This window comes from Ursus maritimus, unplaced genomic scaffold (genome assembly GCF_017311325.1).
Source record: "Ursus maritimus isolate PB19 unplaced genomic scaffold, ASM1731132v1 scaffold_23, whole genome shotgun sequence".
NCBI lineage: Eukaryota > Metazoa > Chordata > Mammalia > Carnivora > Ursidae > Ursus > Ursus maritimus.
The window spans coordinates 44,030,390-44,057,199 of record NW_024424786.1 but is presented as its reverse complement, the minus strand read 5'-3'; the positions used below and the strand labels follow the sequence as shown (position 1 = coordinate 44,057,199).

The 26,810-nt window shown below is 50.1% G+C and overlaps 1 protein-coding gene across 2 annotated transcripts in view; it reads right to left on the bottom strand.

The window, feature by feature from the left end:
- Positions 1 to 9,856: 9,856 nt before the first annotated feature.
- The window catches only part of PPFIA1 (PTPRF interacting protein alpha 1), an 86,184-nt gene continuing 69,230 nt past the window's right edge, over positions 9,857 to 26,810 (bottom strand). Inside the window, exons 20-28 of one of the 2 annotated variants that reach the window (XM_040639595.1) lie at positions 25,736 to 25,817; positions 25,436 to 25,636; positions 18,526 to 18,701; positions 18,344 to 18,441; positions 15,922 to 16,097; positions 15,187 to 15,255; positions 14,043 to 14,208; positions 11,808 to 11,877; positions 9,857 to 10,598 (exon numbers count right to left, since the gene is read on the bottom strand). In XM_040639595.1, coding sequence (XP_040495529.1) covers positions 11,819 to 11,877; positions 14,043 to 14,208; positions 15,187 to 15,255; positions 15,922 to 16,097; positions 18,344 to 18,441; positions 18,526 to 18,701; positions 25,436 to 25,636; positions 25,736 to 25,817 — 1,027 coding nt within the window. In that variant the 3' untranslated portion in view covers positions 9,857 to 10,598; positions 11,808 to 11,818. The remainder of the gene's footprint in view (positions 10,599 to 11,807; positions 11,878 to 14,042; positions 14,209 to 15,186; positions 15,256 to 15,921; positions 16,098 to 18,343; positions 18,442 to 18,525; positions 18,702 to 25,435; positions 25,637 to 25,735; positions 25,818 to 26,810) is intronic. The other variant, XM_040639596.1, reaches the window with a different exon arrangement.

Sequence of the window (26,810 nt, the reverse complement as noted above, 5' to 3'; positions counted from 1 at the left end):
CCATCCATCCACCCATCGGTGTATCACCCATCGTCTCCACCCACCCATCTGCTCTTCATTCATCTACCCATCCATCAGACATCTATCGTCCATCCAGAGAAGGCCATATATGTATCAAGAATAGAAAGTCGTTAGAATAAAGAGGGACCTTGTCCTCAGGGACCTTCCGGCCTAGAAGGGAAGTCAGGCATACTCGCACAGATATATAATGAGGAAACAAGATAGACGCTATAAGGAAAGCAAAAGTGTTGTGAAATTGTCCTGGGGAGAATGTGGGACCTTAACTCACCCAGGAGATCAGAGAAGGATTCTTTGGGCAATTAACATTTGCACCAAGATCTGAAGGCCAAGTAGAAGTAAGGAGGTCGGCAGGGAAGAATTTTCCAGGCAGAGGAAACAGCATGTGCAAAGGCCCTGAGGCAGAGGAACTGAAGACCTAAGTTCAGTGTAGCAGAAGCATGGTGATGAAGCAGGGCAGTGGGGTAAGATGAGGCCAGGTCATGTAGAGGTTGGCAGGGCACAGCAAGGACCTTGATCTTTATTCTAAAACAAACGGGAAGTTCTTAGAGGAAGTTAAGCAGAGAAGAGGCATCATAAAGTTTGAATTGTAACGAGATCCCTCTGGCTGCTATGTGGGGAATAGATGGTAAGACAGCCAGGTAGGAGCCTAGGACAGCAAGCTGAGGCAAACCTGTGGTAGCAGGTAAGATGAAGAGAAGCGAGTAGATACAAGAGACATTTAGAAAGTTAAATTGTCAGGTTGAAGGATGGATTAGGGGTGGGGAAGGAGATGTCAGTTGTCAAAGGATAATTTTTAAAAATAAAGCGATTTTCACACACATATACCTGTAAAATGAACGCATGTCAAAGATTTTATGTAACTTAATAATGGATGAAGCAATAAGATGTTCCCGCTTTTCAAAGGAGACGCCAAGGGACTGCTGAGATGAATTTGCAAAAACCAGTCTATTCATAGGGCAAGAGTCAACTGTATTTAACTAAACTCAGCTAATTTGCATACCTACAGACAAGAATTATTTGCACTGCTGTCTGTTTTCTTCAGAAGTATGGTGCAGTGTAGACAAAAAGAAAGGCACCCAGCCCATGGAATCAAATGATTATCAGAGGCCCCCGAGTTCTGTTGAAAGAATATCCAGTAATCACTTTTGTCATTCTAAGTCTGCAATCTCTCTTTACAAAAGGATGCCCTTAGCCCTGCAATCGATGCTCAGACAAGGAAAATGGAGGGACGTGGGGAGGGGCCGGAGTCAGAATACAGTTTCAGGCTCGGTACAGTTGAGGCACCATCAAGTTCAGGCTCCGGAGGTGTTGCCAGTGAGATGGCTCTCAGCTGGGGCTTTAGAAGTAAGCAGGAGAACGATGTAAAAATCAGGTCCCAGGAACAGGGAGAAATTCAAGCAGAGGCGCAGACGTGAGAAAGAACCAGATATGCGTGGTGAACAGCGGGGGTCAGAGAGAAAGAACTCAAGGGTTTTCCGGTCCATCATTACTACGGAGGGTGCAGCGCGGTGTGAGTTGCTCGGGGGAATGAAGGGAAGAGTCCTTTGGGTGGTGTCTTCCACAGAGGATTTTACTCACGGAAGTCAAAAACGGGTACTTTCGCACAAAGGCGGTGGAGGCCGAGGACCGGACTACCATCCTAGCTCCCCCACCTCCTAGCCGCAGGACGGTGCACAGCCACCGTGCGTTTCCATGCCTCGGTCTCCCCAGAGGTGCAGCGGGCTCCTGCATCCTGAACTTGGACTATGAAGACCGAATGTCATGGTATTAGCCCCAGGCCGGGCATGCAGGGAGTGCCCAGTAACTGTGGGCCCTTAGTTGACAGTAACGGGGAGAAAGTTGGCGAGGCAGGGAGACCGAGTAAGATATTGTCCATTTTACTTAAGCAGAGATGGAGATCCGAGAGGCCGGCCGAGCACCCAGCCTCCGGAAGCCACACAGCAGGTGGGCGCCTGCGGGGCTTGGGGCAATTATTCAGGGCACCCTCGTTCACTAGGAAGGTCGCAGATACCTCAACTCTGCGCCTGCGTTTCCTATACCTGGCGTGCGTGCCCACCTCTAGTCCAACTTTCGGAGGGATCCTCACCTACAGCCAGGGTACCGCCCACGACCCAGGCCTCAGCCAGTCAGCACCCCGCAATTCTCTGGCGTTGATTGGCTCAGGCATGGACACGTGCTCCAACCTGGCCCAATGGGACTTCACCTAGGAATCAGGGAGCGCCCCAGACGTGCCGCGCCTGCGGAAGTGAGGTCCAGGCGCAGGCAGCGTGGCGCGTAGGTGGCTGCGCGCTTGTTTTGTGGCGGGTGCGGTGCGGCCTGCGGGCGGGCAGCCGGTCTCCCGCAGCGCTGGGAGCCCGCATGTTCCCCGGAGCCCGCACGCTGCTGGCCGCCTGTTCCGGTCCCCACCAGAGGCCGAGCGCGCGCCGAGGGGCCCTCCCTGGGAGGCGCGGGACACCCCGAGCCAGCGCGCACCTGCTGGGGCTGCTGCGCCCTCACCATGGGCTGGGACCAGGACCCAGAAACTCGCTCTTAGTCTCGGCCACGAGGGAAGTCGAGGTGTGAACCCGCCCGCACCCCTTCAGGCTGCGCTGGAGAAGAAACCCTTTTTGCGCTTTCCAGCCTCGCGGCTGCATCACACCATCTGCCTACGACCGACTGCAATGACCTCTGTGTCTGTCCCCGAACTCCCGCTGCCCCACTTTTACAAGGAGAGGTGGGATTGCATTTAGGGCCCACCGGAATAATCCAGGATGAGCTCTTCCAGTCCTTACCGAATCCCATCTTTGCCATATGAGGGAATATCCAGGTATAAGGGATTAGGACATGGACTTAACTTTTTTCCCCCCTAGAGATTTTGTTTGTAAGTGATCTCTGTGCCCAAGGTGGGGCTTGAACTCACAACCTGGAGATCCGGAGTCTCATGCTCCATGGACTGAGGCAACCAGGCGCCCTGCCACCATTCAGCCCACCACAAAGGCCCGTGAAAATGTATTCTTTTATCTTAAAGATTTACTTATGTGTGCACCCGTTAGAGTGGGGGGAGGGGCGAAGAGGGGAAGCGGACTGCGCTGAGCCAGAGCCCTAGCAGGACCCCAAGATCATGACCTGAGCTGAAATCAAGAGTCAGACACTTAATCGACTGAGCCACTCAGGTGCTCTGAAAATGTTTTAAAATCGGGAGAAAAACTGAACTTTTAGGGTGAAGAAAATATTATGCAGTTGCTGTATTCATGTTGATACCAATATATTTGTAAAAATATAATTTTTTTCCCCCAGGGAAAGGAGCTTACAAAGTGCATAGGGCCCCTGAAAGTCAAAGTTCCAACCAGCTCACAAGGAATCTAAATCTGACAGTGATTAAAAAGATTGAAAAGCCAGGTAACCGGGGCGCCTGGGTGGCACAGCGGTTAAGCGTCTGCCTGCGGCTCAGGGCGTGATCCCGGCGTTACGGGATCGAGCCCCACGTCAGGCTCTTCCGCTGTGGGCCTGCTTCTTCCTCTCCCACTCCCCCTGCTGTGTTCCCTCTTGCTGGCTGTCTCTATCTCTGTCAGATAAATAAATAAAATCTTTAAAAAAAAAAAAAAAGCCAGGTAACTGAAGGCCCCGGAAGGGGATTTCTTGTCTGAGTGACGGGGAAGGAGGAGGGTCTTATAGGCTAAATAGGGAAATTGGAACTGGGAGTAGGGGCCTAACATTTGGCAACAGCCTGGCTTTATCAAGCACCATTGTGAGATTTTTAAAAATATATATAAAGGGTGTTTCATTTTTCCCCTCAAAACAGCTTTGTGAGTTGAAAATTATTTTTTAAGACCAGGTATTTTTTTAGATAAACTTATTTATTCGAGGTGGGGAAAGGGGCGAGGGAAAGAGAATCTTAGGCAGACTCCACGCCCACCATGAAGCTCCATACAGCTTGATCCCACAACCCTGAGGTCGTGACTTGAGCCGAAGTCAAGAGTCAAGATGCTTAACCGACTGAGTACCTAGACCCCACAAGAGCAATTTTATTGAGATACAATTACATGAAAGTACACTCACTTAAAATGTATGATTAAATTGTTTTTAAAGTTTTTATTTAAATTCCAGTTAACATTCAGAGTAATACTAGTTTCAGGCGTATGATACACTGAGTGAATACATCACCTGGGGCTCATCACAACACGTGCACTCCTTCACCCCATCTTCCACCGACCTCCCTTCTGGTGACCATCAGTCTGTTCGCTATAGTTAAGAGTCTCTTTGTCTTTGTCCCCCCCCTTTGCTCATTTGTTTTTTTTTTTTTTTTTTTTTTTTTTTTAAAGATTTTATTTATTTATTCGACAGAGACAGCCAGCGAGAGAGGGAACACAAGCAGGGGGAGTGGGAGAGGAAGAAGCAGGCTCATAGCGGAAGAGCCTGATGTGGGGCTCGATCCCACAACGCCGGGATCACGCCCTGAGCCGAAGGCAGACGCTTAACCGCTGTGCCACCCAGGCGCCCCTGCTCATTTGTTTTGTTCCTTAAATTCCATATATGAGTGAGAGCATAGGGTATTCGTCTTTCTCTGACTGACTCATTTCACTTGGCATAATACTCTCTAGTTCCATCCATGTCACTGCAAATGGCAAGATCTTGTCTTTTTTTTTAAAGATTATTTATTTGAGAGAGACAGCACAAGTGGAGGGGGGGAGGAGCAGCAGAGGGAGAGGGAAAAGCAGACACCCTGCTGAGCAGGGGCACAATCCTAGGCTCCCAGGATCATGACCTGAGCCGAAGCCAGACACTAACAACTGAGCCACCCAGGGGCCCCTGTGTTGTTCATTTTAGCCATCTGACCACTGTGAGGCGGTATCACTGTGGCTTTGATCTGTATTTCCCGGATGCTGAGTGATGTTGAGCACATTTTCAGGAGTCTCTTGGCCGCCTGCCTGTCTTCTTTGGAGAAATGTCTGTTCAGGTCTTCTACCCCTTTTTAAAATTGGGTTGCTTTTGGGCTGCTGAGTTGTATCAGTTCTTTGTATGTTTGGGATACTAACCCTTTATCACATGTCATTTGCGAATATCTGCGCCCGTTCTGTCAGTTGCCTTTTAGTTTTGTTGAGCGTTCCCTTCGCTGTGCAGCGGCTTTCTATTCTCACCAAGTCCCGACAGCGTAGTTTTGTATAATTCAGTGCTTTTTAGTGTAGTCGCAGGGTGGTCCAACCATGACCACAACAGCATTTTAGAACATTTTTGTTCCCCAAAAGCAACCCCACTCATGAGCAGTCCCTCTGTTCCCCCTGCCCCCACCCCTCAAGCAACTCCGTACCTACTTCCTCTCGGCGAGTTGGGTACTATCGCTTCCATTGCCCCGTGAGGCCAACCAGAGCTTCCTGGAGACTTTTCAGCAGGAGGGCGGCACAAGCGACTGTGGCTGCGACCTGCTGCCCCATGGCCGTCCCTCAGGAGCGCGTGTGGCTGACCACGTGGCGATGACAGATACAACTGGAATCTGAAAAGCAGAGACGTGCAGCCACGCTCGAGAGCGAGGTGAGCCTCCGCAGTGGGGAGCAGCGCGAAGGGCCGAGCTGAAGCCACGCACCTGCCGCCCTCACGCCTGTGCGGGAAGGCCGTGAAGGTCACTGCCGCGCCGAGGACAGCACCCGGTGTCCGCACTGCCACACAGGCGGAATGGCAGCGGCGCAGCAGGGACTGGAGCAGTCACCGGGCCCCCTGCCGGTCCTCCCTACTAACCGGGCACGGGCAGCTCAGCTCCGGGCGCTCGGCTGTGCTGGGAGGGGCCGTGGCCGCGGAGCCCGCAGCTCGCTGGCTGGAACAGAACGGCGGATGGTGTGCATTGTTTTCTGAACCGGGGCCCTAAGGACACCCACGTGTGGTCCCCCGACTGTGGGTGGAAATGGCCACCAACGCGGGTCAGTTTCCTCTGGCTGCTGTCACCAATGACCACAAATGTGGCAGCTGAAATTTAAGAACACCAATTTCTTCGCAGAATTCTGGGGGCTGGAGGTCAGAAAGTCGGTTCGCGGGGCCAAAGCCAAGGTGCTGCGGGAGCTTCCTTCTGGAGAGCTGGGGGGAGAGTCCGTTTGTGGCCCTCTGACCCTCTGGGGGCGGCGTGAACCCCGTGCCTGGCTCAGACGCATGTCTTTGTGGTGCCTCCTGTCCAGAGACGGATGGGCTCTGTGTCTCCAGCCTCTCGAATCCTGGCTGGGCGGGTTTGGGAGCAGTTCTCTTCCATATAATGTGGCAGAAAGTGATGTGGTGTCAGTTCTGTGGACAACGTCAAGGGGTCTGGCCCTGTGGCCCCCTCCGTTTCTGATCTGGAGGCTGGGCTGCCGTGAAGCAGCCCGGTGGGGTGTGAGTGAGCCCCCCCGCTCCCCGGCCTGCAGGCCGCACTAGCCGGGGGCCCCCAGCATGTGGGGGAGTCTGGGAAAGACCAGCCCAGGGCCCACCCGGCGTGGCAATCCACCAATGAAGAGAAACGGTGAATCGTTTTTTTACCACTAAGTTTTGGGGTGGATTTTCACATCGCAGCAGATAAAAACCACAGCAGATGGCGATCTTTCAGCAGCTTATGAAATCAGTTTCCCGGGGACAAAGACAGCATACAAAATAGAGGGCAGCAGAGCAGAACCTGGAACAGTTCGTGTGGGACACGGGGTTCCAGGCATCTGCTGCCATGTAAGAAAGCACCCCACACGTTCACGAGGAATGCTTGTGCCCTCGCTCTCTTGCAAATAAATAAAATCTTCAAAAAAAAAAACATTAAAAGAGGGGCACCTGGCTGTCTCCATTGGTGGAGTGTGCGACTGGTCAATCTCGGAGTCATGAGTGCGAGCCCCACGTTGGGTGTGGAGATTGCTTAAAGTCTTAAACTAAAATTAAAAATTAAAAAGAAAATACGGTGATGGAGAACTGACGACTCAAATCTCTTCAGCCCTATAGGTTGTGTAACGTCACGATTCCTCCGTGACCCTGCTTTCGTTTAATTTAAAAAATTCAAATTAATTTACATTTTAATTTTAATTTAATTAAATTTTATTTAAAAAATTTTAAAAATTGCTTTTGCGTAATGTTAGGAGAGCATTCAGGGCTGTGGAGCAGAAGCCAGGAGGCCACGGCTGGTGGCCGCCCCTTGTGGCGAGTAGAGGACGGGGTTGTGTTGGCTTCCTCGGAAGACGGTGGGGAGACCCACTGAGAATATTCAAGATGAGCCCCACCTCAGGCCCGGCCGCGGAACAGCGGCCGCATGGGGAAGTCAGGGTGCCCTCCCACACCTCCGTCTCCACTGGTGTGCCCCGAAACCCGTCGGGGGGCCCCCCACGTGCCTGCGTGTGTGAGCAGCGGAGCTGTGGTCCCAGGCCTCCCGCAGGCTCGGACACAGCGCGCACAGCTGGCAGCTGGGGGGCCTGGGCGTCCGGGGCCGTTAGCGGGGCCATCACCGTCCCCCCTCCCCGCACCTCCACGCGGCTGCCCAGAGCAGGTCCTCCATGATGACCTTCAGGTGGTTATTGAAATTGCTTTTTCATAGAACAGAGACCCTCCCCTCCTCCCCCCGCCCCCACCGCCCCCACCGATCTGCGGCGGGCGATGCTCTGCACGCTCCAGCTCCAAGAAGAGCCACGAGCGAACGGGTCTGCACGCCAGGGACCCCCTGGTTTACTTTACAGGCCTCCGATCTCTTCCCGGCTGGGTCCGAGCCACTTGCTCCCCGAATATCAGCTCAACCGCTCCCCGCGCTCCCTGTGCCCTTTTGTGAGCTCGGTGAGTCCTGTTCCACCCCCATGTCGCCGGAGGAAACGTGCAACGGCGAGGCGGGATGACCGGTGCCTGCCTGGCAGATACCCTACGTCCACACCTCCAGAACCCATGAGTGGACCTCACTTGGAAAAGAGGTCTTTGTAGATGCTGCTACGCGAGGGAGCTTGAGACCATCCTGGATTCCCCGGGCGGCCCCTGACAAGTGTTCTTAGGAGAGGCAGAAGGTGAGAGAGGCCAGGAGGACGGCGTGGAGGCGGCAGCCATGGGGCGCAGCCTCCCCCGGAGCCTCCTTCCTGCCGGTGCCGGGTGGGGTGCAGGCAGCGCTGGCTTCGAGCAGCGGGGCTGGAAGATGGGGCGGCACCAGCGCAAGGACGAGAAATAGCCACGGCACGGCGACTCGTTCTCCCCAGGGAGTTAAGCTGAGGACACCGACGAGAACAAGCGTGTCGGAGCCGGGGAGACAGCGTGAAATGAAGCGCGTGGCGTCGGGACGGCGGCAGCGCTGGCACGCCCGCCGCTCCCGCAGACAGGGTTAGCGCCGAGTGAGGAGTAAAAGCCAAACCCACAGCTGCTCGGAGAACCCACGATGTGAAACATGAACGAGGAGCTTCGGAGCAGCAGCTGGGAGGGTAGTGGTGGGGCGGGAGGGTCCTCAGCGGGGGCGCGGGGGCTTCCCAAACATCTGCTTACCGCTCCCTTTCTCAACCATTTGCCTTTTAGGCATAACTGGAATCACCAAGTGAAGTTTGAATAAAACACCTGCACCTTAATGAATCTGTCTTGAGTTGGGTTTGTTTCCAGAAGCTTCAGATGCTCCAGGCTTGCCCGGCTGTGGTCAGGGAAAACGGAACGAGATTAAAAAGGCAGGGAGGGAGGCGCTCCACTGTTCCAGATCCCACCCCTAACACTGCGAACTAGCAAAGGCAGAAAAGGCGGCTTCCGCTGAGAACGAACACTCAGCCCGCACAGGTGCTCAGCGGGAAGACGCCAGAGAACCCAACCGCGCCCCGACAGGCGCAAGATGGGCCGGACCGACCCACAGAAAGAACACGGCTCGTGACACCCGTCTGTGACACCCGCGGGGAACCCCCTTCCAGCCCTGCAGTCCGGGTGGGCTGCGCCCGGGCCGGTGCCTGGGGACTTGGTCTGAGCTATTGGAGCCGCAGCCTCGCGGGATCCCGGGGGCCAAGCGAGAGAAGGACGCAGCCCTGGGCACCGTCTTGTGACCGTGCGAGGAGAGCAGCAGGAGAGGAAAGCCCGCGCGGAGGACGGCCCGGAGGCGGGAAACAGGGGTGTGCACGCACGCACACGCACAATCGCCTTGTCTGGGCCTGGGGGCGGCCAGCGGGATAACGAGACGGAGTTTCTGCGCCCCCGGCACCGAGGGCACAAACACCCGGCCCTCCTTCGGGTGGCACCCGATGCTACACGTGGCGCCTGTGGGCCCGCGCGGCAGGGAGGCGCGCAGTGAGTCGGCAAGGCCGCGGTGGCTGGTTCTCGGTATTCTTTATTGGCAGTGGAAAATGCTTCGGTACTGTATTGAAAGACAGCAATAAATAATACTGTGATAAAAATAGTTCAAAAGTAGACTGTACATACTTTGTTACACAATCAGGAAGTTCACAAAAGATTAATAGAAAAACAGAACGGTAACAGTGAATTGTACAAGTAAATTAAAAGCAGAGACCAAATGTAAAAAGACGTGCCGTCTCTACCTATGAATCAGCTGCATAATAAATAGCGCACCGTGATCTGCCCCGTTTCTGGCTGGCGTTTTAATATGCCAAGTAAAAAGGAAGAGTTTTATTTGCTACTTACAACTCAAAGTGGCTATCTCATCAAAATCTAAAAATGTACGACTAGGTCCATTCTTTAAACATGTTTACAAACCAATGTAAAAAGATGATTTACAGAAGAACAGTAAGGCCTTTGTTAGGGTCGCACTACATTATCTCCGGGAGGCGCGCCCTCCCTCCGCTCCCCTGCGCACCCAGCTGGGGGGCAGTGCTTCCTGATTGGTCCTCTGAGAGTTCTCGCCTGCGAGCTCCGCACCAGGAGGGCGCCCAGGCCCCCGCCCAGGCTCTCAGCGTCCTCGGCCCGCGACAGGCTGCCCGAGCCCACCAGGGCGAGGCTACAGAGAGCTCGCCGGTCCTAAGAGATTTTCATAGTGTTCTGATAAGCTTTCCAGTCCAACTGTTTAGAAGCTGATATTTAACACCAGATATTTTTAATCTGTTCACACTGTGGAATAAAGCATTTCTCCCTAGAAAAAGTATAGTTAAGGTCAGTCATTAAAATACAACAACTGCTTGAAATTAAGTCTGCTTATTTCAAAATGATTGTTGTAGAGCTACGCTTTCTCTGATAACACACGCTGTCTCCCGATGATTTTACAAATGTGGTAAAATCCTTCTCTCTGTCAGGGTTTATTAATAACAAATTAAGCAATGGTAATTACAATAAATGCACAATTTACAAAAGCCCTATATTTGTTCATAGGATTTATACATACAAGCATTACAGTACATTCATTTGAAAGACTAAAATTAGATATAAGAACATGAATTGATTCGAAAGGATATTTATAGCCTGGATATACATGAAAAAGTAAGTACTATATAAATGAAGTCATAAGTTTACATAAATATAAGAAACATTAAATTCTAAAATATTTTCTCTATGGTATTCATGAATTTTTTGCTAATTAAAAACTCTGTAATAAAATATCTCAGGGTCCATATAACAAGTATTAACAGATTAAAGATTCCGTTGAATTTTAAAATGTAGTCTTTGTTGAGTCCAAACGCGGCATCGTCATCTGTAGAAGTAGTGCGGGTAAACTGGAAAACAAAAACAGACAAAAGAATCCGTCTTCAGACAAGCCAACTGAACAGTAACTTCGGGCCCAGGTGGGTCCCAGCACACCTCCCCCACTGCTGGCGCTTTGGCCCCTCTGAGAAGTTAGAGAAAACATCAAGCATTCTGCTTATCAATGAGAATTCTTTGATTGACTTCATTTTGGCCTATGTGTAAAAGTTACTAATTTTTAAAAAGGATATCTATTTGTTTAAGATTTTATTTTTAAGTAATCTCTACACCCAACGTGGGGCTCGAACTCACGAGCCCGAGATCCAGAGTCGGGTGCTCCTCCGACTGAGCCAGCTGGGCGCCCCCACCAATCAGATACTCTGGCTGAGACAGGAAAACAGAGCAAGAGCCAGCAACGCTCCCCCGGGCCCTCAGAGCAGGGAGAATAGGGCCGGGCTCCTGGGCCTGCACCCGAAATCTCAGTCCACAAACTCAGCCCCTCCCATGGCAATGCAGCTGTTTTTTCTTTTTCTGTTTTGTTCATTACAGACCAACCTCTTAGGGCACCCGGGTGGCTCAGTTGGTTGAGCGTCTGATTCCTGGTTTCGCCTGGGTCGTGATCTCAGGGTCGTGAGACTGAGCCCTGCCTGGGGCTCCATGCCCAGCATGGAGTCAGCTCAAGATTCTCTCTTTCTCTGCCCCTCCCCCACTGCTCACAGGCGCCCGCGAGTGCGCTTTCTCTCTCTCTCTCTCAAATAAATAAATCTTAAAAAAAAACCCAATCCCTCGATTGAAAGGCTATCAGTGTCACACAGTGGTACTGTCTCATGGAACTGAATACTTTGGGGCCTGTCTCATTCCAGAACGTGTCTTTAAAACCAGGCCGGCTAGCAGCAGCGGCCCGGGGAGTCACACGAGGTGCAGGCCGACGGGGAGGCGCGACAGACCGTGCACCGTGTGCTCTTCAGCTGCTGGGGACAGTCAGCTAAGAGCCAGGTGACACTCTCTTCTGCTCTCCTGCCTCTCCCCCCAGGAGGACAGTAGCAGATGTGGGAGCCAGCATCTTTCTGTTTAAGAATGGAAATACATTTTTCCCTTAAAGACCAAGGCCACACTAGCCTCTTCCTGTGAAGCGGAAGCACACGGAACAGCAACACCAGCGGCACGGGCGCGGAGAGGCTTGTGCGTGCATGCTGGTCGGGCCCCGGAGCTCGCCGGGGCCGGCTCTCCTGGCGACTCACCTGCACCGGCATCAGCAGGAGTAAGTCCTGACCGTAGCAGAATCCAGCCTCTGCGGTCCCGACACGCTGCCTGCTCCGACAGCCACGAGGGAGGCATGCAAACACAGCGTGCAGTTAGTCTGAGAGGCCGCGCGACGGCACAAGTACACACACACACACACACACACACACTCAGCCCACAGGAGCACCTACGGATGGGTTCCCGGGGGACTTCCGAGGGGGACTGGAGGAGCCAGAGGAGGGGAATCGAGTCACCAAGCAGGCTTGTGCCCAGCCCCCAAGCAGCCCGGGGTCCCTGGGAGCTCCTTCTCCAACAGCAACAGGGGCAGCAGGTGACAGGAAAGCAATTCTGCCACATTTGCATCAGTAACAACTATGAACACGGTGACTCTGTTTCTCTGTAAAGCCTCCAGATTTACAGACTTTTCCAGACTTTTCTTTTAGCCCTAAATATCCTCTCTGTAAGGAGAGCAGGAGGTGAACAGCCCAGCGGCACCGTGAGCGTCACCAGCCCGCTAAAGGGAGTCCAGTGCCCGTCCCGATGCCTGCTCTGTCTGAGGACGGCCTTACCCTCCTGATCTCGAGAAACGCCCCCCCACGGCTCACTAGGGTTTTCCAAATCTGCAGCGGCTGCGGACTGCTCCCGGTTACAAGTTCCGTCTTCCCACAGGCAGCCCAGCAACACGTTTATCGATATTTGGCCCCGGTTCCGGAAAGCACAAGGAGCGCGCTGGTGCTGCCAGCGACCGTGGGCCGTCGCTCCGGGCCAGGGGCCTGCGGCTGCCCCCGCACAGCCTCGTGCTTCAGAAGCCAGACGCCCACTGGGCCGGGTTTAGGCCTCCGTTGTCAACGCGGGTAGGAGGTCACCTTCCATGGGCTGTGCTCCCTACGCCTTTTTCTAGCCTTACGTTTCACTTACCTGAACTGAAATCCAAATGTCGCTGTGGACATTTGTAACAAGGAAAACGTTATTTGTGAAAGGAAGCATGAAGCTGTGAGGAGACCAGGAGAGCAGGCTGACTGCCCAAGTCCCAAGTCCCAACTAAAATCCATTAAAATTACCTACAGGCTTCTTGAGGAAAAATGTTATTTTTTTTCATAAAGTTGGGTTTTTCCCTCGTGAAGCATATTATTGAAGTCTGACAAAGAGATGCAGTTTTTAAAAATAAAAATGCTGCCCAACAAGCCTCCCTCGCTCAAGGCTCAGCAAAGGCTTTGTATCAGTTACTTTTCTCCGGTTTTTATATGGGCAGTGAGAGCAGAAGTCACAATCCTTTGTACAGGCAGAGCTAACGCCAGGAAAACTGTAAAAACCGCACCGCACAATTTCTACAGCCACGTCCTCCCTAAGCCTCTCTAGCCACGTCCACCGCGTGAGCGCGCAGCCGCCCGCCACAGGCCTACGACTGCAGGGCCCGAGCGGCCAGCACAAAGCACTCGGGACGCTCCGGACACCAGCCAGCAGTGAGGAAGACACTAGTGCGACAAGCACTCTATAGACGGGGACACTGAGGCACAGTGCGCAAGGTCATGCGCCTCCTACGGCAGAGCCGGATTGCAGCCCAGCCAGTCTGGCCCTTGATCCTGTCACTGAGTGGGACACGGTCAGAGCGGGGAGGTCCCTCCGCAGACCATGGCCAAGTCTTCACTGGCGGTGGTCTCGAAGCAGAGGGACTGTCCAGGGTAATCGCGTGCTTGATCTGACACAGCGACCACACAGCCGCTGTATGGGACAGGATCTGCCACGCTCTGGGGGGACACCCCGGGCTCCCCTTGTCCCCGTCCTCTTACACCGTGTAACGACACGGGCAATAAGAGCAGGGACGGAGGTGGAGGCTGTGCTAATCACAACGGACTCAGTCACTCCTCCAGCACAGAGAGAAGTCCTCGGGGCAGAGCCCCCGCGCTGCCCTCCGAGGGCAGAGTCCCTGGCGCCACACGCACACGTCTCGGCGAGTGTGGAGGCTGCCCCGGCGCTCGGAGGACGCACGCTGCTCAGCTTCATCAGCTGGAAGAGCAGGCTGACATCCAACCAGATAAGGACGTAAAAACCACCTGTATCACTACTAAACACTGATACACAGACGTGAGGATAAAGTTTAGAGCATTTAAACCTCAGCATGCAACAGCGGCCACACGCCTTGTTACATATTAAAGAGGCCATCTTGGACTGTGATTAGTGTCCAGCCAAACACTGCTCGTGCTGACAGGTGGCCGGGGGCGCGCGTCACCTACCGTCCAGCTGCATCTTCTTCGGCTGCATGGAGGGCGAGGACAGGGATGAAGTGACCCGGAAGTTTGCAGGGAGCGTCTCTGCTGACCCAGCAGCTAAGCCCCGAACGTCCTTTGGTCTAAATTTTTTTCTCCAGGAAGGTGCCCTCCTAAAGCTTTTATCATCGTCCTGGTAAATTAAAGGACAGAAAACAAGACTGATTGTAAAAAAGGACAAAACACACGGTAAAGCTACCGGTCCTTTAAAATGCCCACGTCACTGCGTTTTTGCTCACACGTATCTAACCCCATCTTGATTACCATCGGACTTACTGCCCAGACTGGGAACTGCTGGGAATAAAAGGAGGCAGGGCCGCACTCATGCTGGGACCCCCAGCTGGGCACAATCAGGACAGTCCGGGGCCACCTGGCTGTGCTCCTCTGTCTGCCACCACGTGTCACTTCTTCTCCTGTAGAAACCACCTTCTTGCCATGTAAGACACTACGTTTTTGTCTTCAAAACAGTCTTCAGGCTGGGACAAGCCAGCTGTGCCCCTTCAGGTGTCCTGTTCCCGCCACACTCAAGTGTTCGCATGGCAATGGAGACAGTAACACGTAACGGTGTGGGAGTACCCGTTCATGGTTTCGTATGAGGAGAAACGAACATGTCCTGCGTTTGTAAATGAACTTCTGGAACATTCCGCCAGAGCACAAGGGGCCCTGGATGGGGGTGAGTTATCCGGCTTTCCCAAAATACAACTTACAGACTCTATTCCTAGGCTGCAACCAATGCTTTATGATGCAAAAAAACATTTTTGAAAGTATCAAAAGGTTTTCACAAACCTACCCATCTTAGTGAAAATAATGCTTTCTTAATAGCCCATTTGTTAATAAATTAAGAGCAAAGCTTAACTTGCAAAGTAAAATTATCTCCACATTTGGAGGAGTTATCCAGACAACATGGCTCCTACAAATACACTAATTTACATTTATTTATTTATTTTTAAAGATTTTACTTTTAGGTAATCTCTATACCCAACGCGGGGCTCAAACCCACAACCCTGAGGTCAGGAGTCGCATGCTCTACCAAACTGAGTTAGCTGGGAGCCCCCAAATATAATAATTTACATTTAATGCAAATTTAAAAATCATTAGGTTGAAAACTTACTTCATCAAACCTTCTGTCAGTCCCCATGACCAAAAGGTTGTTAAACTCTCTTTCCAAGACAGCACGAGCCTGAAATAATAAAACACCCCAAAACTTCCATCAATCTAATCTGAAAGATGTGAGCATATCACAGTTGTTTTTAAACCAAGACTTAAAAAAAAAAAATGACTCAAGGGATGAATGCCTTGAACCATGAGAGTGTACTTTAAGTCAGGGGTTTAACGGGGAGCCCATTCCCGGGCTTCTGGAGGTGGGGAGCCGTGAGCTCCTGGGGCATCATCTAAGCGTGCTGTGGGGGTCGCTGCTGGTGGGGAGGTTGAGGGTACTGGCAAAAGAGATCCAAGTTCTACAGGAATAAAAAATTCCTGATTCTCCAATGAGCCCATGAGTCAAAAGGAAGGACACGGGGAAATCAAAAACGAATTCCTGAGACTTCCATCTGGCACATTTTAGTAAGAGCGCCTGCCTCTTCTCTGCCACGAGCACCGGCGTGGATGCAGGCATCCCATACCCTGTTTACTCCAGGACTCCTGTGTGCACCGGGAGATGGAAGGAGGACAGGCAGAGACGAGGAGGAGCTAACAAGCACTGTGGGCTCTGAGCCGCCGCATCATGGATGAGGCAGGGGGAGAGAGGACTGGCCAGCGGGGGGTCTGGTTATACTTTCTCTGCCTCCACTCAAACGCGGAGTGCAGGGCCGGTGAGAGGGTGGGGTGCGGACGCGGCCGGCATCACCTGCGTGTTCTGCGTCGGGATCTGCAGCAGGAGTGCCAGGGCATTGGCATCGAAGGTCTCATCTAAGGCTATCAGTGCGCCATGAACGCCGCTCTCGACGAGATTGTTGGCGTACTCTTTAAGGCCGATCGATAGGATCCAGCGAATCACTCGATCATTACTCCAAACTAGCACATCTGCAGACAAGTGAAAACAATGCTCCTAGTGGCTGCAGAAAGCTCTTTTCACCGCGTACGCCCCGGAACAGGATAAAGAACCCCCCGCAGGCTCCGAGCCTCCAGTTCCTGACACGAGCCACAAGCCGCACGGGCCCGGGGGCACTGCCAGGTGGGCAGATGGCCTCTGCTGCACGCGTGTGCTGCCGTCCTGGCCCTTGGCTTGTCCAATGGAGACCGTCCTATTGGAACTCACTCTTCGAGTAAACCCTGGAGCAAGGAATTATTACACACACGGAGTTTCTAGAGAATAGAGAGACGGGGGCCCAGGCTTTGGAAAAGGACACACCAAGAATCTGAACGCCCACCCCACCACGTAGGAACGTGCCCCCCCTGCAGACTTCAGGTCTTCTGATCTTCTGAAATACTTTTCTCCCATCAGAGGCATTGGCACTGTAGGTGGGCACCTTGTGAATTGAACACGAACCCCTCACTTATAATCTCAAAGACTTTTTTGCTGTCGCATTTTAAAACTAGAGAAACTGGAAGATATTCTCCAGCATATTAGAGACGGTGGGAGAAGATCTTATATTTATGCAAAGTAATAAATTATTAAATTTGCTCTAGTAGAGATCTAAAAATAGCCACCCTGTAAAAATGCATCAAGATGATCACCAGTTACTTTCAAAGACAGCTTCTGTCAACTGTGAAGATTTAAGAGAGAAATACAAAACAAATGAAACAGATTTACCTATCTCACTTCCCACCTCCTTTTCTAGATAAAAGGACAGATATATACACACACACAGGCACACAGCCATAAGATACTTAGAGATCATTACTACATTTGTATGTTAAATGTATTATATTACGTGTGTATAGAATATATATTACAAATGTTAGCTTATGCTTTTTCTTATGATTCACACTAATCAATCATGGCTAGACTATCCTCCAAATGGGCCATCTCTCAGCCATACTTTTAGCTTTAATTTCTGTCTTAGTAAAGACTAGGGATGAAAAATAGCACTTACAGAACTGTGGTAGTAAGGATTACATCAATTAAGCTATATGCTTAGAGTTGGTCAATAGGTCTCATCTGCTATTACCATTCTTAGTGATTTCTCTATACTGAAAATTTGGGGAGATTTTACTTGGAGCTTAGTCGTTAACTTCTATCCTTCAAAGCAAACTATTACACCTGCTCACTTAGAGGTCCCCTGGGTGGGCAGCTCCCCAGCGGAGAAGAGCATCTGCTTTCTCCTGGCGGAGCACCCTTGTCCCCCTACACCCCCAGCCTATTTTCTACCTGAAATGCCTCTGCCTGCCCCCCACCCCCACACCAAGAAGAGGCTCCCATCCCGTCTTTAGGGCCCAACTGCCACGTGAACCCTGTGCTGCTCCCTCAGCCACGGGAACAGAACCGCGCTGTTCTATTCTGGGCCCCTCAAGGCCTTGGACAGACAGAGCAGTATTTCTCACACTTCCACCAAGCAGCACACAGCAGGGGGCCCGTGCGTCTCTGCTCTGTTGCTATCTAGTGCTATGCAGCAGCGCTTCTGAACAAAAGAGGACATGTGTCCTCACAACAGGAAATGTCTGAGGTCACAGGAAAAATGCTTACCTTGAGACCCCAACCCTGCACACTGATGTAAGCACAAGGAAGCAGGCACAGAGGAGGGTCTGAGAAGCACATAGTTCATCCCTCCCTCCTCTGTAATGATGCCAGACTAGTTTTCTCCACTTAAAGCCTTTCCTGATTTTTTTATTGCTTATTTTTTAAATTTCTTTTTGAAATTTTATTTTATTTTATTTTAATTTTTTATTTTTTTTTATTTTTAAAGATTTTATTTATTTATTTGACAGAGAGAGACAGCCAGCGAGAGAGAGAACACGAGAGGGGGAGTGGGAGAGGAAGAAGCAGGCTCCCAGCAGAGGAGCCTGATGTGGGGCTCGATCCCAGAACGCTGGGATCACGCCCTGAGCCGAAGGCAGACGCTTAACGACTGCGCCACCCAGGCGCCCCTAAAATTTTATTTTTAAGTAATCTCTATTCCCCAATGTGGGGCTTGAACCCACAACCCTGAGATCAAGAGTTGCACGCTCTACCAATGGAGGCAGCTAGGCACCCCTTGTGATTTTTTTAACTTATTTTTAATTTTTTTTCCCCTCCTGATTTTTTTTTTTTTTTTTAGTAGGCAGTCACTGAGCTGTTAGCACCATGGGAAGCAGAAACATGCTGCATCCACTACACATAATATACTAGCCTTTTATTTCATTCTGGCTTTCGTCTCTTTTTCTCTCCAGTTCTTTTCGGTCATAATTTAACCTCCGCAGGCACATAATTCCACACTGGAAACTGTTTCTATTAAAAAAAAAAAAAAAAAAGTTAGCGCGGCAACGGTGCATACTCCCAGAGCTAACCGTCGGACCATCCTGCGGGACGCACCTATGGAAACTGTCAACCATCTTCAGCTGCCCCCGCAGGTCCTTCTTGGTCAGGTGGTCCAGCATGCGCGCGTCCACCAGGCACTCCATGAAGTAGCTGCGGTACTGCGCCAGGCCCAGGCTAGGCAGCCACTCGTTGCCAATCCACTCGTGGTTCATGTCCCCATAGGCGAGGGTCTGGTTGCAATAATTAAGCACATCAGTTCAGAAGAAAAGCCAAGGAAGAGGTCACCAGGGTCATTTAAATAATCTTTAAACTGGATTTTCAATCTGTTACATATTCGCAAAGGCTAAACTAAATAACACGGTTTTTTATAATTTCAAAATAATTTGATCTATTTACTCTGAAATTACAACATTTTGTACAAAAGGAATTATACCATGAAAAGTCTATGACTTGCGCTAATGAATTTAACATATTTACCAAAGTACAATAAAACTGTGGTTATGCACTGTCTCTCTGAGCTAGTTTTCTTGTATAATGATACAGCGACAAAGAACGATCACGGCTCATGAACAAGTTTGAAGGCTCAATCCAAGTCTACTCAGTAAAAATGTCTCTGGCTGGCTTTCATTTCTTTTTAACACTTTATTTTCTGTATTTCCTTAATAAAACATGTTAATTTCAAAATCAGTTTTTAAAAAGTGAATTAAAACACAAATCGAAAGAAGAGATGAACATGGTAAGACTGAGAGAAGAGATGGTCAGGAGACCCCCAACCCGCCACCATAGTTTGGTAACTGACCGCGCCGCTGAGCCAACCGACCGGCTCGCACGGACGGAGAAGCCCGGAAGCAGCAGCAGTGTCAGCTAACCTGACGGGCACAAGAGCGCTCTACCCAGCAGCAGCGCACGTGGAACATTCTCTAACACAGACAAATCTCCACGTATTCAGAGACTAAATTCATACCAAGTATATCTCCTCCGACCTCAAGAGAATTAAATTAGGAAACCACAATAAAACACATGTAGAAAACTCTCGAATACTTGGAATCAGTACGCTTCCAAATAACCCATGTGTCAAAAGAAGAAATCACAAGGGAAATGGGAAAATATTTTGAACTAAATGAAAGTTAACATGCAAGGGACACTTGGTTGGCTCAGTCAGTGGAGTGTGAGACTGGATCTTGGTGTTGTGAGTTCAAGCCCCACACTGGGTGTAGTGATTACTCAAAAATATACAATCTAAAAAAAAAAAAGAGAGAGAGAAAGAGCGTGCACATACATTCGTTAATTGTGGGACACAGCGAGAGCAGTGTCCTGAGGGAAATTTACAGTATTAAGTACTTACATTATAAAGATGATGAAAGTAAACCTGGATCTTCATAAACATCACTGAAATTGACAGGCCCCTACCCAGAGTGATCAAGAAGAAAGAGATAAATCACCAACATCAAGAATGAAAGAGGGAGCATCAGTACACATCCTACAGACTCTGGAAGGGTAATATGGGAAAACTGTGGACAGCTGTAAGCAACCAGCGCAAAGTTCATGGAAGACATAATCTATGAGAGCCACTCAGTAACAAACGGGTAACCTGCACCTGCACTTGAATTTGGAGCTCTAACCCCCCCCAACACATGTACACACATACGATGCACATACTCCATCTCTACCCTAAATGCCTTCACTGGTGAACTCTACCAAACATTTATGAAAAAAGTACCAATTCTACACAAAGTATTACAAAAAAGCAAACTAAAAGAAATATCTAACTCGTTCTACAAGAGCAGCATTATCCTGACACCAAAACTGGACACATTTCAAGAAAACTACAGACAACAAATATCCCGCATAGACACAGATGCAAATTTTCCTTAACAAAATATTAGCAAATCAAATTGGTAATAAATTAAAAGAATAAGGTACCATGACAAGCGGGGTTTATCCCTGCAACATACGTTGGGTCAATATCTGAAAATCAGAGAAATTCACCGTATCAAAGGACTAAAACGAAAAACCACAGAGTTGTGAGAAATGTGTGTGCCAAATCATCACTCATTCATGGAAATCTCAGCACCTAGGCACGGACGACAGCTGCCTCAACCCGATAAAGGGCTTCTACAAAAAATGCAGAGCTGATAGCACACTGAGTGGTGAAAGACTGAAGCATTTTCCCTACACTCAGGAACAAAGTTAAGGATGTCTGCTCCCACCACTTTCATTCAACACTGCACTGGAACTCTCAGCCACTGTGATAAGGCAAGAAAGAGAAACCAAAGCATATGGGCTGGAAAAGAAATAAAACTGTCTTTATTTGCAGATGACGTGATTATCAGTATCAGAAAACAAACACAGAGCAGCTAGCTATCTGAACTAAAGTGAATTTAACACAGTTGCAGGATAAAGGTCAATATATAAAAGTTAACTGTATTTCTAAAAACTGCAAATGAGCTGGAAATGGAAGATTTTAAAATACCATTTATAATGTCATGAAAATCCATGAAATCCTTTGGGATAAATCTAACAGAATATGTGCAAGATTGGTGCCATGAAAAAGAACTCGATACATTGTAAGTACACACATAGCACCCAAACAAAGGTACCGGAGGCTCTTCAGCCCCAGAAAGCTAAGTTGCAGTCACAGGAATTCTGTAGTTGCCTTACGGAACCCTGGGAAACTGTAACTCAACTACCACGATGCTCTGGCTTGAAAATACAGCCTCTCACCTATTACTTACACCAAACGAGCTAGAAGAAACGAGTCAGACTTCAACAAGAATGCTCAAATTCAACAGAAAACAACTGCTTCACGACTTTCTCTAAATAACCGTGAACGAGAAAAGCAGCACATGTTTTTGGAAAACTGTCACAGTGTCATGTTTTCTCACTCTTTCAAACCTCACTCTCAATATCACAGACGTGACAGGGTGTGAATCTCCATCTCTGCTTTCTGGCCTCTGTTTATGTATTCTTAATTGGACACAAAATGCAAAGAAATTTCTAAACAGACAATTCCATGGGAGCGAACCCTCCTTAATGTGTTTACCCTTTACATACTCTAGTCCCACTTCTTAAGTGGTGCATAATGTGAGCTCCCGGGGGAACCAGGCTCAAAGCCAGGGAGACCCACACTACGTGGGCTGCCATCACAGCCTTCTGAAAAAGCTCACGACAGGGATCTCTCATGGTCAGAGAACACCTGGGCTGTGAGGGACTGCCACTGCACAGGCTCTAGTTTTTCCAGCACTGACGTGATCACAAATAGAATCCGGCTTTGTAACCTCTGTGAAATGTGAGGGCTGATGCCAGGTGTCACCGGCAAGCAGCTCAGTTCTGCACACACACCGATGCCACCTGCTAAGTGAAGGCACTGATGACTTGACCACACCTTGGTGTTTTCTCGCCCTGGGTGCCCAAGGACATCTCCAAGGCCCCTTGGCTTTGGAGCCTGTGACAGCATGTGACAGCACGTGGGAGGCGCACTGCACGACTTCTGCCCTTGGCAGCAGGTGGCACCTGCCCCCAGGACGCCTCTTCGTTCTCCTCCCATCTAGAAGAGGGATGGAGTGCAAACTGTCCTGGCTTACGCTGAAGACTGATGCGGGCTAATTCTGGCGTCATTGGCATGGCTCCTCCTTGTTTATGTTTCCACTGCAAAGAGCAAACGTTCAGCTTGTTTACCTTACAAGTCACGCCCTGACACAGGGAATCTCATAACGAGGTGCTGCCAAAGTACTCCTTCTTAATGTAAAACACTGACATTTAAGCAATTACGAAATGCACCCTTTTTAATCCACTGATGGTCTTTACTGGCCGTGTAAAGGGATACCTGAGCAGGCTAAATGATTAATGAGGATGTTTCTCTGGAACAATGGCACAGAGTGCCTAAATCAAAGGGTTAGAGAGGGACCTCATGGAATATTATAGCCACTCTCTTCTTGCTTTTTAAAAAAGTGGTCACATTGGCTTTATTTTAGGAGTACAAATAGAGGAAAACAGTTGTTTCGACCATCAACTGGGAACCAGGAAAATTCAGATTTAATATTAGTTTGGTTTTCTTTAGGTATACCATTATCCTTTTGAGATCCTTGAACATGATGCCATTAGTAATAGCCTCGGGAAGAACCGCATGGCCGCGCCCCTGCAGCCTCTGACTTCGCACTAGAACAGAACAGCAAATCAGGCAGCAATGTTGCTAGAATCACACACAGGAAACCACTGCTTTTAATCAAGCTGTTTCAAATCAGGGCTGCAAAATCGTGACAGAACTTTTTGTGAGTCGAAGACCCAGGAAGCTGAAAATTCGAATGTACGTTTTGCCAAGGAGAGGCTTCATTTCTGAGAATCCACAAGTAAGACAGCCTCCCGACTGACACAGCAGGACAGCACTTAGTACACCCTGACACGCAGACAGGGAGGGACAGTCCCCGTGCCAACTCTGGTGCTGGGTATGTATCCCGAGCTGCCAAAGCCTTGGCACCCTGTGCGACAGCCACATGCTAACGAGGTAATCTGTGTCACACAGAGTTCACCGCCACGGTGCCACATGAGAAAGGTTCAAAATTGTCCATGAGACGTACTCTTTAATCCTATGCTTTGCTCTGACTAACGCTTTAAGTCATCAACAATATTCTGCACAAATTAAGACGTTAAAAATGTCAAGAAAAATCAATTACAAGCTTTCATACTCCAGCTCTTTTGCTGCGGTACATATAGTGAAGAGTATATTATAGAGAGTCTCCAACCTGAGCCCAGCTTCCCTCCTCATCCTCCTGGTGTTACGAGGTTAGGAATGCAAAAGAACATAACTATTAGTATTGGTGAGCTTAGTGATGCGAGCAAATCAACACTGTAGGGAAGGTGCAGAGTGATTTGAGTGAAAAAGTTAAAAAAAAAAAACAAAGCATCATGCAAAACTCATGCAAAACCAACAATTCCAATTTCTCATGCAAAGAGCCAATTTCCCATGGCAAGCATGTCAATTTAAGGAGAAAACTAAGGCCAGAACATGAAGACCGAGCGCCAAACTGAGGTCTCTCCTAAAGGAGACAGGAATTAAATCTATTCTAAATAGAGCACGTCTACCAATTTTAAGTTCCTGAAAAAAATCTAAAATAGAATTCCATTTCACACGTTTAACTAATACCTAATGGGAATACTTATCAGAACAATTTAATGTGAAATGACATTTTTGTTTCCCAAGGAAAAGCCAAGAATCGCGCCGTTCTTAGGCGGGGAGCACTGAGGGGGGCAAGCTCGGGGCTGTGACTGACCGTTTGTGGCGTGGCTGTGAGCGTCTCCATCTCTTCATGCGTTAACCAGACATTTCCTGTGGTCTAGGGTGACCCCAGTGACCAACCACATCCAGGGCAAGGGAAGCAGTGACAAAGAGGAAAGGTGGCAGACAGGTAAGCTCAGGCACATAAAAGGAGCAGGTGGAGGCAAAGGCCATTCTTCTCACCTTTTCATTTTAGATGCCCGTATGGAAAATGACAGAACGTTAAAACAAGCTCACCCCCTTCATAGAGAATAACCACACCGGACTAATACTGTGTCGTCAGTGACCCAAGAACAGCCCGTAACTCCTAGCGCTTCACTTGCCATGCTTACCACCTGAGGTATGTAAAATATAAAAACAACACATTTTGTACTTCTGAAAATTGTGGCTGATCCTCAAGCAGCCCTTGTTCGCTACATTTACAGTCTTACCCAAACAAAGCACGACAAGAGCACAGTCCCCAGGTCTAGCTTTGGACTGTGGGACAACGGTCCCCAGCAGGTGCTCCGCAGTGACTGGGCCATGTGGACGGGACAACCTTGTCTGGGGAGCAAGGGGCAGGGCACAGGGCTGAGTGCGTCAAATGGAACGGCCAGTGACTTCAAGGAGCCAAAATACCGGCCCCACTGAAGCGCCACAGCAGACCCGAGGCCTGCAAAAGCGCCATGCTGGCCGCCAGGCCCCTGTGGGTACGGGCTGTACCCTGTCTCACGGTGTGGGGCCCTGCTCAAGGTGGCTCGTCATCCCTGTGCATGGACTCCGCTCAGGAGCAGCAGCCTTCACTGGACGGTTTGTATGAAGACTTTGGGAAAACCACCCTATACCTTCATTTCTAGAAAGGCCAAGGTAACTAGAGACAACCGAGCAATGGGGACCTGGTCAGATGCTGTGACAGAACATTCCTGGCACAGAGCTCTCTGGGCCACAGGTAAGAGCACAGACGGACGGTTCATTCCGACTCCTTCCCTCAGAACCAAAGTGAAACAAGCCGGCTGGCAGCCCCTCTCTGTGCAGAGTGACCGCAAGCCCTGAATCGGGCCCTAACCCGCTGCTCGGAGAAGTGCGTCTGTGAGGCTCCTCGGTCTCTTTGTCGGGTTTTCCCTCGGAGCAGACCAAGGGCAGAGCGGGGACCGAGTCAATGTAAAGAACCCGCACTTAACAAATGAGGGGTTGGCCTGCTCTGTCTCTCAGGAACCATCCGTGTTTTCATCAGAGTAGTGTAGACCACTCCATGAGGGGGACCCTCCGTAAGGGCGGTCATGGTCTTCCCACGTGCAGCAGAACCGCACGAGCACAGACGAGGCCCAGCGTGTGCCTGCAAACTCATGGGCTGCTTCAAGCCCGGGACCCCCGGCTCCCTCCATGGGCCGAACACGTCACACAGCAAAACATTGGTCACAGTGCAAGTGGGGAATCGAAACTCTCTCCCCTTCACTTTCGGTCAGTTCATATTAAATCAGAGACAGTTACTTCGCTACGCTTTTAAAAACTCCTATTTCTATATCGCAAAGCCACTGCAGCCAAGGGGCTGTAGACCATTCAGGAAAGGGTCTGTGAACTACCTGACCATCACCAGTCGGAAGCTGTTGTGGCCTTGAAGGCTAAACCTTTAAGTTGGAACACTGGCTGCGTCTGTCAGAACTGGAAGGCAGCAGAAACAGCAGATACACTCTTTCTACAGACACGTACCGTTCTCGAAGTAGGAGGGGCTGATGGACTCGTCAGGGACATAATTTCCTGAATCGCCAGCCTCAGCTTCAGCCTGTGCAGAGGGTTGCTGATGCCAATCTCACGCTGGATCTCCGTGTCCGATAGGGCGGACATGATGGCCCCGCTTTTCACATTGGCTCGGCAAGCGGCCACGTACCAGGCAGGCATCCCAACCCAGAGCTGGAGACAAGCGTTAAGGCCGGAATTATGCACGGCGTCCGGAGGGAGGGACGCGCTCACATGGGAATGTACTCCACCTGGGTTAAAAGAAAGATATACCTCCAGCCAAACGACGACGGTCGGTCCATCCCACTGTGCAAAAGGCAAACCTTGTCTCCGGGCCTCCTCGAGCAATTCATGCCTGCAAATAACAAGAGACTCAGCATCAAAGACTCAGCAGCGCGTGCGTACGTAACACAAGCTGAATGCAGGAGCGATTCTCTTCAGACATTTCTGAAAGTGTCCTCGAGTCCTCTCCCGGCAGAATTAAAGACTTATTGCCGACATGAACGATCCCAGCAGTCTTCGTGTGCAAGGAAGGCTAGTCAAGGAATATCTGAGTAAGGAGGAAAACCGGGTAGGAGAGGCAGCTGCAGCCGGGGCTGAGTGAAGGAGCCTCTGTGAGGGCCTCAAGCGTGCGGCACGGGCAACAACATAGTTTCGCACCGGGAATGGTCTCGTGTGGCTAGTAAGTCACGGGCCGGGCGCCGGCCGTCCAGTCTGCCCTGCTATTTCGGCTCCTCAGGTACTTGAAGTTAAGTCGCAGGGTCAGTCTGTGGTTTCACCCACAGGCTTCATACCCCCAAAGCTTAAATCCCGAAATCCCGACCATGTGTACCAGTGCACACAGGGCAGACTGTGAGACTCAGATATCGTCACGAGCCAACACCCAAGGGCGGCGAGCAGGAAGCAGTCCTGGCGTCCTTACTGCACCAGAAATACTCTGTATGCCTCGTTCTAAAACCCCAAACCCGATTTTACCGTATTAGTGTCTTTAAAAAGGACCGTCTACTGACAATGCGTTATGTAAGAGGCAACACAACAATCTTTATGAATCTTATCTTACTTTTCTGTGTCGTGCACCTAGAAGGCTTTCTGAAAGACACCAATTCTTCCTAAAAATGAAAAGCCTCACAGAGAAGGGTAGGGTTGGACTGGGGGTGGTTTACCCTACGTGTCTGGGCATCCTGAGTTATTTTTCAATCCTTAGGTCACTTTGAGTGTTATTCTTCCTTAATAATTTCTGCAGTACACACCAGTGAATCTTTTATTTTGAAAGATACACATGGGCTCTTTGATATATTTAAACAGTATTAGACTTTTCCTGAGACTGTGAAATCTATGTAAAATTAAA